Below are 13898 nucleotides of genomic sequence, written 5' to 3' on the forward strand. Positions count from 1 at the left end.
TTTATTGCTGCTTATCCGAGCAATAACATCTATATTAATCTATTCATTTAAAATATATATATTTGATTACAGAGAACTCTTCTGTACTTAGAGATGTCTCTCAACCCTTTTTACGTATTAATTTATATAGAATAAAATATTGTCACTTTATCATAATTTTCCAAAGCACACAGATCATGATGAACAATGGATGATTTTTAAACACAAATGATTTTCAATAACAAATATAATATAATATAATATAATATAATATAATATAATATAATATAATATAATATAATATGATATAATATAATATAATACGGAAAAAAAACACAGCTGTGAATTTTCCAGTAGCCCTGTATGTAATTACTTTGTTATGCCAGTAGGAGGAAACAAGTGACTGCATTATTTGTGGCTCATTGAATCGTTCATTCAAGAGATTCCTTTTATTCTTAGCTGAAACTTCTGCTTCTTTCTTGAGTAAGCTACTAAAAATACTTGGATATAAACTTGCAACTAAATAACTGATTCTTTCAGACTTCAGAGGAACATAATACAACTTGTGAGAAACATTAACTTGTATGAAATGACAGTTGAGAAAGGAAATCCTATCACCTCAGTGCTTGTTCATATTTACTGTAAACGGTAGACAGGCTAGTGTTGCTTACTATGTTTTTCAAGAAATGTTGTTTTTGTCTTAGCACAGGTAAAGTGGTTTTGCATTTGGATTAGATGTGGACATTTAGAAATGAATGAAACTGCTTCACCTGGGCAGGTGTTTTTTTACACACGCAAACGTTGATTTTGTTCTCTTACTGTTAAATTTAAACCGGCTGAACCAGGAGGTCAAAGTGAAGTTGTTTTAACATACCTATCTATTTTGTCAGAGGTAGAAACTGTACAACATCAGGAGAGGAAAGCTGTTTGTGAATCGGTTTGAGAACAGATCAGTTTAATACTGCGGTCTAGAGACCGAATGGATTTATGAACTGAATGATGTTTGTGTTTGATGTTCATTGTTGAGACAAAGGTAAGTTTGAACTAACACTCTGCCTTTAATTCTTAGGCATCGCTGAATGTTCACTTGCATGTGTAAATATTTTTCAAACTACTTAAGCCATAATCTAATGTGAGCCTGTTTTAATTTTTTTATGCTCTATAGATTTATTTGTTCTCTTAATAACCTTTCATCTCAAACTGATGAACATTCGGACAGATTTTGTGGTCACACAGAAATACAACTAAACTCTCCTATAAAATACTTTATATGAGTGTTTTAGGAATAATCTTTTATTCCTGACAGTCATCGATAGATCCAAACACTCAGTTTTTCTTTATGATCAGCTTCTGAAACCATTAAACTGTTGTGGGAAGTCGTGGCCTAATGGTTAGAGATTCGGACTTGTAATTAAAAAGGTTGTGAGTTCGAGTCTCGGGCTGGCAGGGATTGTAGGTGGGGGGTGTGAATATACAGTGTTCTCTCCACCCTCAATACCACGACTGAGGTGCCCCTGAGCAAAGCACTGAATCCCCGGGCGCAGCAGCATAAATGGCTCCGAATATCTTAATATCATGTGGATTAAGGAAAAGATTTGACCAACATGCTGAAACCAAAGACATTCATATTTTTATTAAATGCTTTATTCTGGATTTATCTTTATTCATTTATGTCTAAAAATATCAATTGCTGTACATTTCTGTGCTGTGTTTCAGTAGCACTGCTTATAAAATGAGTCTCTGTGAGAAGAGAGAGGAAGAGGAGGATGTTCACAAACATAAAGCAGCAGCTCCAGAACCCAGCTGTGTGTCTATGAAGAGCCGCTGGTCCATAGGCATCCCTCCTAATCTCAGTGCTGCAACGGTGACCTCTGAACCTGAGTGAGTATAATGTTATTGACTGAGACATTTACATATTGAATTTTAAAATATGTGAATCTTTGGTGATTGGTAGAGCAAGTCAGTTTTATATGTATGCTGCTTTTCGGATTATGTATTATTACAAATCACTTTATTCTTGAGTTAAAATCAGCTTAAATCAGTTAAAATTATGTTATTGTATCTCGATCTGAACAGATTTAACATGGACGACGATGACCAGGTACGCAGGTCAACAGCTAGCTGCTTTTACACTCCTGCTCTTATTGTCAGTGTGTTGTTGTACCTTGTTCCCAGTTTGCCAACTATTAATTATTGCTAATTGTATTATGCTTCCACTAATGTATACAAATTCCAAATTGAAGAAACTTCAAGCCATGTCATAATATAATTCTGCTGGATTAGTTGTGTTTCTCACGTTACATGGCAGATTTCTGCTTTTCACTCACAGTGCTCTTTAATTATAAAGTTTCACCTCAAGACAGTATTTCAATAGTGTTAAACAAGAGCTAATAAACAATGTTGTGATGATGACAATTAGCAAACTAATGAGTAAGAAAACTTAAAACTCGCATTCCGGGGGGTAAAATACACTTAAAATACACATTTTTGGTATGTTTTCCTTGTTAGTATTAGAATTTAAGGTGTTAAATTTTTTGTTATTGTTTTCCTGATAACCCTTGGACATGAAAAACACCCCACGACAACAGTATTAAAGTTGTCCAATTCCGCAGGAAAACAGTGGACTTGGCAACACTGACATGGATGGATGCTCAGAACACAACAATATTACCAATGCTGAAAAAGCAGCTTTAGATTTTAAGTGAGATTTATATTTGATGATTGTGGTCCTAACTGAAGTATATTTCTGTTCTGTGTGTCAGTAGTACTGCCTATAAAATGAGAAAGGAGGAGGTTTCTGTTCAGACAAGTAATGCAGCATCTCAAGAACCCAGCTGTGTGTCTATGAAGAGTGACTGGTCCATAGGGATTCCTCCTAATCTCAGTGCTACAGCAGTGACCTCTGACCCTGGGTGAGTATCAGCATGAGCATTGTCTTTGCTTCTTCATGCAAAAGTTTGCTATTAGGTCATAAGCTTTTCTTTGATTAATAATTAAAAAAACATTTGTACAACATTTTTCTATAGCCCTATATATAGTGGCTATCGTATATGTCTAAAGGATTGCAGTGTTTTTACAGTTGTAGTCTAAGATTACTATGTAATCCAGTTCCCATGCCAGTTTATAGATGGAAAATTTTAATCATGCAATGCCAAAATATTTAGCAGTATGCACATTGTAACTTGGTGCACATTAATGCTACAACTATGCTAATTTGTAGTTTATAGCTGATGCAAACAGCCAATATCAGCTTTAGTGTGGGATCAAATCAAATTGTGGAATTTAATGAGCTGGAAACATTTGTAAATGCTTTTTGGCCATAGTTTTTGTCCTATTTCATCTGTCTGATTAAAAACGTTTGAAATGATTTTTACATTTGTAAATGCTTTTTGGCCATAGTTTTTGTCCTATTTCATCTGTCTGATTAAAAACGTTTGAAATGATGGTCGCCGTCAGCGGAGTTTTTATTAGTATGCATGTTTATTGTATTTTTAACTTTCTTTTAAAGAATTCAGACATGAATGAGTTTTTATTGGCAAATGCATTAAAAAACCTTATAATGTCTTTAAATCACAAACAAACAAATCTCTGTTTTTGCAGAGTAAAGAGCGATGATGTGATCAGATCAGTGACGCCCAGTCTGACCTGCACTGGCTCCAACGGTCAGACCCTCATCAGACAGAAACACAAAACCAGCATGAAGAATAAGTATGAGAAATTATTTGAGGGAATCAAACTAGAAGAGAATCAAACCCTCCTGAACAGGATCTACACACAGCTCTACATCATTGAAGGAGAGAGTGAAGGGGTGAATAAAGAACATGAGGTTTTCCAGATGGAGAAAAAAGCCACAACACAAGACACTCCAATCTACTGCAATGACATCTTTAAACCTTTACATGAGGAGAAAGACAAAATCAAGACAATTCTTACTAAAGGCATCGCTGGAATTGGAAAAACCGTCTCTGTGCAGAAGTTCATTCTAGACTGGACCGATGGAAAAGCCAATCAGGATGTAGATTTCATGTTTGTGCTTCCATTTCGAGAGTTGAACTTGATTAAAGATCACCAGTACAGTCTTCACAGACTTCTGCTGGACTTTTATCCTGAACTTCAAGATCTGGACTCAAAGGTTTATGAGGAGTGTAAAGTTGTGTTCATCTTTGATGGTCTGGATGAAAGCAGAATTACACTGACGTTTTCATACTTACAGAAAGTGTGTGATGTGAATGAGTCTTCATCAGTGGGTGTGTTGATGTCAAACCTCATCAGAGGAGAGCTGCTTCCCTCTGCTCTCATCTGGATCACCTCCAGACCAGCAGCAGCCATTCATATCCCCTCAAAATACATCAATCGTCTGACAGAAATTCAGGGATTCAATGAGTCTCAGAAAGAGGAATATTTCAGGAAGAGAATCAGTGATGAGCATCAAGCCAGCAGAATCATCTCACACATTAGACGATCAAGAAGCCTCAATATCATGTGTCACATACCCATCTTCTGCTGGATCTCAGCCACTGTCCTTCAAAACAATGCAGAAATCCCTCAAACTCTGACCGAAATGTACATCCAATTCCTGCTGACTCAGATCAACATGAGGAATCAGAAGTATGATGAGAGAAATACAAAGAAACTCCTGAAGTCCAACAGAGATTTGATTGTAAAACTTGCTGAACTGGCTTTCAAACAGCTGATGAAGGGCAATGTGATCTTCTATGAGAAGGACCTGATTGAGAGCGGAATAGACGTCACTGACGCCTCAGTGTATTCTGGGATTTGCACTGAGATCTTTAAGCACGAATCTGTGATTCATCAGAGGAAAGTCTACTGCTTCATACATCTGAGCTTTCAGGAGTTTCTAGCTGCTTTCTTTGTGTTTTACTGCCAAGTAGAAAAGAATGAGAAATCACTGAATTTGATTCTACGTGATTTGGACTATAGATCGTTGGTTTCAGGGATGTGTGGACAGATTGAGCCTGAAGAATATTATTTGTACGGTATTAACATCACTCTGGTTGATCTACAAAAAGCAGCAGTTGATAAATCCTTAGAGAGTAAAAATGGACACCTGGATCTTTTCCTACGGTTCCTGATGGGCGTCTCGCTGGAGTCCAATCAGAGACTTACAGGATCTACTGACACACACAGTGAACAGCTCAGACACTATCAGTGCAACGTGGTACATTAAAAACAAAATCAAGGATGATCATTATTATATGAGAGGTAAACATCTCTCAGCTGAGAGATGCATCAATCTGTTCCTCTGTCTGCTGGAAATGAAGGATCAGACTCTGTACAAAGAGATTCAGGAGTTTGTGAAGTCAGAGAATCACTCATATAAACTCTCTCCTGCTCACTGCTCAACAATAGCCTATATACTTCAGATATCAGAGGAGGTGCTGGACGAGTTTGATCTGAAGAAATACAACACATCAGATGAGGGTAGAAGGAGACTGATACCAGCTGTGGTGAACTGCAGAAAAGCTCTGTGAGTATTAATTTATGTAATTGGAGATGGTGTGTATGTTTTGTTGAGACACAGTTACATTGTAAATCCTCCATCAGATCATAACAGTGTTTCTTTGTCATTACAATAATTTAATGGGAAATCAGAAGCTGAAATACATCACATCAAAGTACTTTATTGCATATTAAACCTCTGGCTGAATGATTGATTCTGATTGCCTGATACTGAACCAAGGTGGGGGAGAGGTCTCTCATTCTTTCTCTCCATGTACACACATACAGTACAGACACATTCACATGGACAGAAACCTGTCAGAGCTGCCCTACGTCTTGTTAATAAAAGTTTCACTAATGAGTTATGATAAGTTACATGACTTTTCTCAGTTTCTAGGTGGTAGCATAAATATTTTTTTAATTAGATAAACTTACAGTTTTATTGTTAGAGATGCTTTATGCTGCCCAACACTACTCTCTATGTCTCTGTAACAGCATTGCAATGATTCCCACCTCTATTGTTAAATGATAGTTGAAATGCTATACAATGCTTGTTGTAAAATGGTTATTCAGAATTAGTAATGGGGGCTTGTAATGTTTAAAAGGAATTCAAATAATGCACTTCACATTATAGCTGCATTACCACCTTGGGTATGCATTATTTTTCAGTAATTCAATGGCCCTTCATCGGATATTCTTTAAATGTACAGGAAAAGTCATTCACGTGTTGATCTCTTGTGTAGATTTAGTTGCTCTGGAATATAATTCAAAGCATCTCAGTCAATGTTATTTCAGCAAACAGAACTTCACCTGTCACATATGTATGACTATAACTGAGTTTTCTAATACAGTAGGTTTGTAGTATCCAACTTATTCAAATATAATTGAGTTGATTGTCAGTCAGTATTCAGAGTTCACTTCACGGTGAAAAACAGAATATTAGTCATGTGATCAATGTGCAGAAAAGACAGTATTTGAACCCACCATCTCCTCTATATTAAATCATATACCCTTCCCTTTTATAGACTTGATGGCTGTAATTTTATTGATTATTGATGTGTATTTTTTTCTTTGTTTTTGAATTGACTAAACTCACTGAGAGAGCGACCTGAGTCACAATGACCTGCGGGATTCAGGAGTGAAGCTGCTCTCCGATGGACTGAAAAGTCCACACTGTCAACTCAACATACTGAGGTAAGAAAAACAAATGGACACTTGGCCTGGGCCTTGCCTTTGCTAGACTGGGAGGACCCAGAGGAATATTCACGTTTTAAACCCCCTGTGCTCCAGACTGCCAGACCAGAACACAATTGAGGAGTCAACTCCCCAAGAACGTTAGGTAGATTTTGTACCATACCTAACAATTACTTAGTGGCCCTGCAGCAGACCCCAATTTGAGTTTGCGCCAGCCTGTTGTTTTAATGAACTTTTCAGTTATTTTGAAAATTATTTATTCACTGATTAAGTTTATGAGGATTGGAGATGAAGACTCTTACTGAGAACTGCCGAGATATTGCTTAATCAACACTGTGACACTGAGTAAAACACTAAACACACTAGTTATGCAAGCTTAACTGAACCTGTAATCAGTGATGTGTGGGTAAAAATTTCTTCAGTGAATCAATGAATAATTTGATTTGAAGCAGAGTTACAGAAATCTGAACACTCCTGTGTGTGAATTAGTTTAATATGATCTCCAGGGTGATGTTGAGTGTTTGTGTGTGTTTGTAGATTATCTGGCTGTATGGTGACAGAGGAAGGCTGTTGTTTTCTGGCTTCAGCTCTGAGTTCAAACCCCTCACACCTGAGAGAGCTGGATCTGAGCTACAATCACCCAGGAGAATCATTAGTCAAGCTGCTCTCTGATCCAAGCTACCGACTGGAGAAACTTAAGTATGTTCAGCACTGACAATCATCCTCTCGTGTGTTTGTACATGTGTAGCACACACATGTTAGCCACTGAAAACTCAGATGTACACTACCAATAAAAAATTTGATAAGTCAACAAGTCCATAAACAATCAAAAGCAAATTATGAGCAATATTACAAATAAACACTATTTTAAAAAGACAAATTAATTAGTGCTTTGTTTTTTTTTTTTTTTTTTCCAGGTAGGTCTAGCCTAGTATTCTAGTAAGAAATGATACAGAAATTTGAGTAAAGTAATCAAACAGAAGATAAAATAAACTGCAGCAGGTATTAGACTGCTGTCACTTTAAGACCTAATGCACAGTATGTTACACATCTTATTTTCATTATTAAATTCAGTAGGCTTTTTTACTGCACTTTTATGAACTCTTTTTATATATTAATTTACCCTCATTTCTTTATTACTTTAAAGTCTGTGTAACTGGAAGTTGTTGCCGACTTTATGTCAGTATAATAACGTATTTCCAACTGAAACAGAATATTGAATGGGGCACTGTTTTATTTTTGAATGGGGCGCTATATATATTCCTTCATTTTTTGGTAAAATTGTCATTATCATTCAAAATGTTTTGTTTTTTATAGTGTGGATCATGGAGGAGAATTCAGGATTGTAGCAGGACCACAGAAATGTAACTCTCGCTCTCTCTCTCTCTCTCTCTCTCTCTCTCTCTCTCTCTCTCTCTCACACACACACACACATACTTTGATTATTGTTTTTTTTTGTGTGTGTGTGTTAGTAATGTTGTAATCTCTTCTTGTGTTCAGATATCTGCAATCTCACACTGGATTTAAACACAGCAAACACATATCTTGCTCTGTCTGAGAGCAACAGAAAGGTGAAACATGTGAAAAAGAAGCAGCCGTATCCTGATCATCCAGAGAGATTTGAGAGATTTCCTCAGGTTCTGAGTAGAGAGAGTCTGACTGGACGTTGTTACTGGGAGGCTGAATGGAAAGGGAAGCCTGATATATCAGTGACATACAAAGGAATCAGCAGGAAAGGAAAGAATGATGACTGTAGGTTTGGGCTCAATGAAAAGTCCTGGAGCCTGATCTGGAATAATTACAAATTCATTGTCAGACACAATAATGAGAAAACAGGCATACCTCCCCCTTCAAGCCGCTCTAACAGAGTAGGAGTGTATCTGGACTGGTCGGCCGGCACTCTGTCTTTCTACAGCGTCTCTGACACACACAAACTCACACACTTACACACATTCAACACCACATTCACTGAACCCCTCTATGCTGGATTTAGGGTTTGTTATTCTGGTAGCTCTGTGTCTCTTTGTGAGATTAAACCTCTTCCTGTGAGAATCAAGTCAGTCACACACAGATGAGAAATAGAAAGACTCACATTATCTCTGTCTTTACCTCACACAGCTGTAAAGTCTTTCTCCATTCAAATCTTAATTTCAGTTTGTATACAGAGAAACACATGCTGACTTTGGTCTAAATGAGACACACCACCGGTTTTGTAAAGTCATTTGAATGCGGCTCAACTTGAGTTTTGTCTTTTTGGATCTCTGATCGCCACCTGGAGGAAGATTTAGTTTCTCGCTCACAGGAAACAGTTTTTGGCAACTGCTTGCTCTGTTACTATGGCAACTGAGGTTTGTTTCTGAGGTAATTTTTTTGTTACTATTCATTACAAGTTTCGGTGAGTGTTGAGCTCATCTTACACTCCGTGTGGAAGGGTGGCGTCTCTTCCTAAATACTCGTTCTCACAATCGCATTCAGATTAATTGTTCATTAGAGTTGAAGATGTGGATCAAACTCATGTCAGATTTAGTCTTTCTGGGACTCAGTGCTCAGGAGAGTTTGAGAATCTCTCATAGATGTAGAGCTAAAATACATTCAATGATATTGAGTCTAGAGCTCAATATTATTATGGGCTGATATTTTATCCTCAAAATATGTTTTTTTTTTTTTTTTTTTTTTTTTTTTTTTTGTTTGCTTGCAAATTCTCAAAATACATTACAAAGTTTTATGTTTAAAATGTTTTTATTTACCTCTACAAAATATTCCTACCCAAAAATGAAAATTACCCCTTGATTTTCTCACCCTCAAACCTTTCTTCTTTCAGATGAATACAACTGGAGTTATATTTAAAAAAAAAATGTCCTTGCTCTTCAAGCTTTATAATGGCAGTGAATGGCTGTTGAGATTTTGAAGCAAAATAAAATGCGTCCATCCATCATAAAAAGTGTTCCACACAGCTCCGGGGGGTTAATAAAGGCCTTCTGAAGTGAATTGATGTTTTTGTTGATGAATAATATTCTTATTTTCATGAGAGAGTGGCGTTCTAGTGGATGACGTAGGACCAGGCATAGCGTAAGCTCCAGTAAGAATATGCTAATCTTGCGAGGACCAAGTTTTGTTTACAGCAAAGGAAAACCAGTCTCCTTTTGGCTTATATCGAAAACCTTCGACATTTTTCTTTACAAATCCTCATTTTGTACTTCTAATGCGTGACCGGTGTTTTGTTTTGCTCTCTCCTCTGTGCTTCCATGTTAGACACTTCTCACCAGAACTTACACTACGCCTAAGTCCTACATCATCACTTCAGAAGGCCTTTATTAACCCTCTGAAGCCATGTGGATTACTTTTAACAATGGATGAATGCACTTTATTTTGCTTAAAAATCTCAAACACCATTCACTGCCATTATAAAGCTTGGAAGAGCCAGGACATTTTTCAATATAACTCTGACTGTATTCGTCTAAAAGAAGAAAGTCATATACACCTAGGATGGCTTGAGGGTGAGTAAAACATGGGGTAATTTTCATTTTTGGGTTAACTATCTATCTATCTATCTATCTATCTATCTATCTATAATTTTTTTAACCTGTAAATATGTATATTTCTGTTTATATATTGAGGTTATTATGTTACAGTCTGAGGAAGGTTGGTTTTTTGGGCAGTAATCAAATGAAATGGTACATTTATGTTAAATTATGTTAAAGGTGGCAATGTTGCTAGTTTAAAATCTACACATTAAACATTAATAAACTAAAATTATTTAATTTAAATGTATATTAGCATCAAAACAAAAAATATGACTATGTGAATCATGTTAAAATGAAAAAAAAAGAATGAAAACATGACTCATTGATATAAAATTACTATTTTATTTTTCAAAAATCACATCAATCAACAGGCTATTTCTGATGCTTACATTACATAAACAAATAATTCATAAATAATTAGATTTTCAAGTGCTCAGTGGGGATTTGTAACATGTGAATCTCAGTTCAGTATCTCTGAGATATTGAATTAAAACAGCATCACCTCTCATCTGAGAGCAAACCACGAGACAGTCTCAGACTGGAGGGATTTTGTCCATGGAGCAGCCACACTTCTCAACAATCATATTCGGGAACTCTGCCACCTCGATTTCAGTGTAATCTCCCTTTTTCACCAGGTACATCATGGGCAGCGGTGCACTCTCCATCACTGCACAGGTCCTCTGCCCGTATCCATAGTAACCACGCTTGGGCTGCTTGCATCCTCCGGCACATCTGAAGGCCTGGTACCCAGCCGGCTCAATGATCCAGTATTGAGTCCAGGTCAGCTCACGGAAATTGATGAAATGCTCTTCCCGGCAACACTTGCTGCTGTTTGGGCTGGAGTTACAGTTCCCCTGAGATCTGTTGACAGGGAAATTAAGGATTTTAGTTAATGAGCATGTGACTGAAAGGTGTAAAGTTCAATGCAAACTAAATAAGCTGCAGTTTAATTACAGTACTCACCCATATTCATCCAGGTTTAGGGTGTAAAACACAAGTTCAGGTGCACCCACATCCTTTTCCAGGGTATTTTCTTTTGAGTCCTGTGTGGCAAAATGAACTCTTTTGGCCATCTCGGCCGCGTAGCTACCAGGTCTCTCTCCTTCAGTCCACACCTCCAGATGCAGGGGTGTTTGCTTTTGAGCTTTAGACCAGTAATGAACGGCCTGAGTCACGTCAAAGCTCCTCCAGCCAGACTCATGGATAGGAACCAGTCTATTTAAATAGTGAATATGAACACATGAGTTCTTGTTCATGCATTATCAAATTAAATACTGTTATTACTTGTGCATTTATTTATGTTTTATTACATTTGGACATCTGGCATACCGTGAGTCTATGAGTGATGTTCTGTTGGAGCCGTTTGCCAGCACTTCCACCCAGTAGATGCTCACTCTGGCGTTGTTAATGGGTCTGTGGTGCCTTCGCTCAGGTTTAGATGGATTCTGCACAGCTGTTTGGAAAAGTTTCAGTTCGGCCATAGTGACTTCAGTGTTTTCTTGCAATCTGGACTCCATGTCGAACACAAGACGCTGACGGGTTGTGTCGGAATACTTGATTTCACCTGTTATATCTATGAAAAAAAGAATACATTATAGTTTATGACATGCACTGTAAAAATGTTTTCATCTTAATGCTTTGGCAACATTTTTTATATTTATTTTGGCATAACAATTTCTACTTGATATTCTTGATCAGTAAGTAAATTCATAATAGTCCAAAAAATTGCTGTGATGTTAAAAATTTTTAAGTTATAAAGTAAGAAATTCATTTAAAATATTTTTATCAGTAGAATATTGCAACAAAGTTCATGAGTTACAATAGTTAATATGAACTTGAATACTTTCACAGCAATTATTAATTGTCTGTTAATTTTGACATAGTTACACATTTTTTACATTAAAAGTTGTATACATTAATTTTGCAACAATTAAATATTTATACATTAACATCAGTCAAAATAAATTAATTTTATAAATCATTTTTAATGTAATTAGTTTATGGTGAAGTTATTTGTTGCATTCATTATTGCTCTTTGTTTGTTCATGATACGAAATACATAACCTAATATTAAAATATAGAATATTATTTCAATTTTTTACAGTTGAATTTCATTTTGCAAATGTTATTTATCGGTTTAATCTGTTTAAAATATTTTTAAATTATTCATGATTGCATTTTTATTTGATTATTTCTAACGCATTAAGAAAATTGAGCTTTTATTAATTTATTATGCAACTAAAATAATTTTTTACATTTTTAAACTATTTACAGTTTTATTTGTAAATGTAATTAGTGTTTGGCCCAGTTCATACTCCATGATACAAAATACATTAACTAATATTAAAAAATAGTTTTTTTTTTTTTTTTTTTTTATACTTATTAACAGTTCAATTTCATTTTGCAAATGTAACCCACCTGCATTCCCATGGATGCCTCTAAGAATTCCCGCCAGGCTTGGCAGGGATCTCCTCCTGCGCTTGTGATGGAGTTTCTGCATGGACAGATATTTGTTCTTGATGTGAGCTGGGATGACTAGATTTTCCAGATCTCTCTTTTGAATCCTGGGGAGTTCAGTTAGTCCGAGTTTTTGGAGCATGGCCTGCTTCATATCCTCATGGTCGAATCCCTCAGTGAATGGGATCACTGTGGTGCAAATAAGCAGCTGGATGAGCAGAGCCATGTTTGATGTAGTGATGCCAGTGTCGCTCTCCTGATTGAATGACTGACTCTCTGAATCTCTCAGGGTTTATATGCAGTTGCCCCCCTCTCTCCCCCACCCCGTCTGACTCTTCACACCTCTAACAAAGGGGAGACAACCTAAAAAAGACACCCTTCAAAGCCATGTCCCATTTAGACCACCTATTGTTGCTCGTTTTTGGTTTTCAAATGTATCATAAGTATGTTCATTATATAATTTTTTTAAATATTTTAAAAATATATATAAATTATTATATTTATATGAAGTATATCTATCTATCTATCTATCTATCTATCTATCTGTATATATATATATATATATATATATATATATATATATTGTATTTACACTATATTTATGATTATAGTTGTTTTTTTATATTGTAATGCATTATTTCTAATATTTTTAATATCAAGTATATTCAGGGCATATTTACATATAATAATATTTTGTATTTTTTTACATTATATATTTATATATATATATATATATATATATATATATATATATATATATATCCTCGAATTATATATTAACATTCATGTATATTCATTTATTTATCAGTTTAATCTATTTCAAAGCATTTTTCGCATTATTTATGATCATTTTTTATTTTATTAATTTATTTCTACAGCATGAATGAATGTATTTTTGTGAAGAACATTTTTCTTCATACGTGTAGGGCATTATACATATATTTTATATATATTTTTATCTAAATTTTAAATCCATTTCAAAGCATTATATATATATAGATGGATGGATGTATTTTTGTGGAGAGAGAGAGAGAGAGAGAGAGAGAGAGAGAGAGAGAGTTTCTTTTTAATAATTTTATTAAATTATGATAAAAGCATAAGCATGAATGAATGTTTTTGTAAACAAAATTTAACTTATTTATTCTGCAGCTAAAACAATTTGTAAAAATGTGTAAATGCAATTAGTGCACGGTAAACTTATTTGTTGCATTCATTTACTTCTTTCTGCCTATATTTCAATTAATTCCCTTCTGCTTTCCGACTGTAACCATCTTTGGTAAAAGC

The 13898-nt window shown here is 35.5% G+C and overlaps 1 protein-coding gene and 1 pseudogene across 1 annotated transcript; one reads left to right on the forward strand and one right to left on the reverse strand.

Annotated features, from left to right (window-relative positions):
- The first annotated feature begins 882 nt into the window (after positions 1-882).
- Positions 883-8979, forward strand: LOC109097781 (annotated as a pseudogene).
- A 1506-nt stretch (positions 8980-10485) lies between these two features.
- Positions 10486-12895, reverse strand: LOC109097769 (left-right determination factor 2-like). The gene is made up of 4 exons (XM_019111385.2): positions 12576-12895; positions 11487-11730; positions 11121-11372; positions 10486-11018 (listed from the first exon to the last, which is right to left on the reverse strand). Exons 1-4 carry the CDS (start codon positions 12838-12840, stop codon positions 10691-10693), a joined length of 1089 nt encoding a protein of 362 aa, XP_018966930.1. The 5' UTR covers positions 12841-12895; the 3' UTR covers positions 10486-10690.
- Positions 12896-13898: the final 1003 nt, after the last annotated feature.

This window comes from Cyprinus carpio, chromosome A17 (assembly GCF_018340385.1).
Source record: "Cyprinus carpio isolate SPL01 chromosome A17, ASM1834038v1, whole genome shotgun sequence".
Lineage (NCBI taxonomy): Eukaryota > Metazoa > Chordata > Actinopteri > Cypriniformes > Cyprinidae > Cyprinus > Cyprinus carpio.

Bases quoted from the DNA above. Each gene is read 5' to 3' on its own strand.
- LOC109097769 (XM_019111385.2), bottom strand. From the start codon at position 12,840: ATGGCTCTGCTCATCCAGCTGCTTATTTGCACCACAGTGATCCCATTC. The intron at 11,731-12,575 runs GTGGGTTACATT...TTTTTTTCATAG, and splicing joins AGGCATCCATGGGAATGCAG to ATATAACAGGTGAAATCAAG. The intron at 11,373-11,486 runs GTATGCCAGATG...CTATTTAAATAG, and splicing joins ACATCACTCATAGACTCACG to ACTGGTTCCTATCCATGAGT.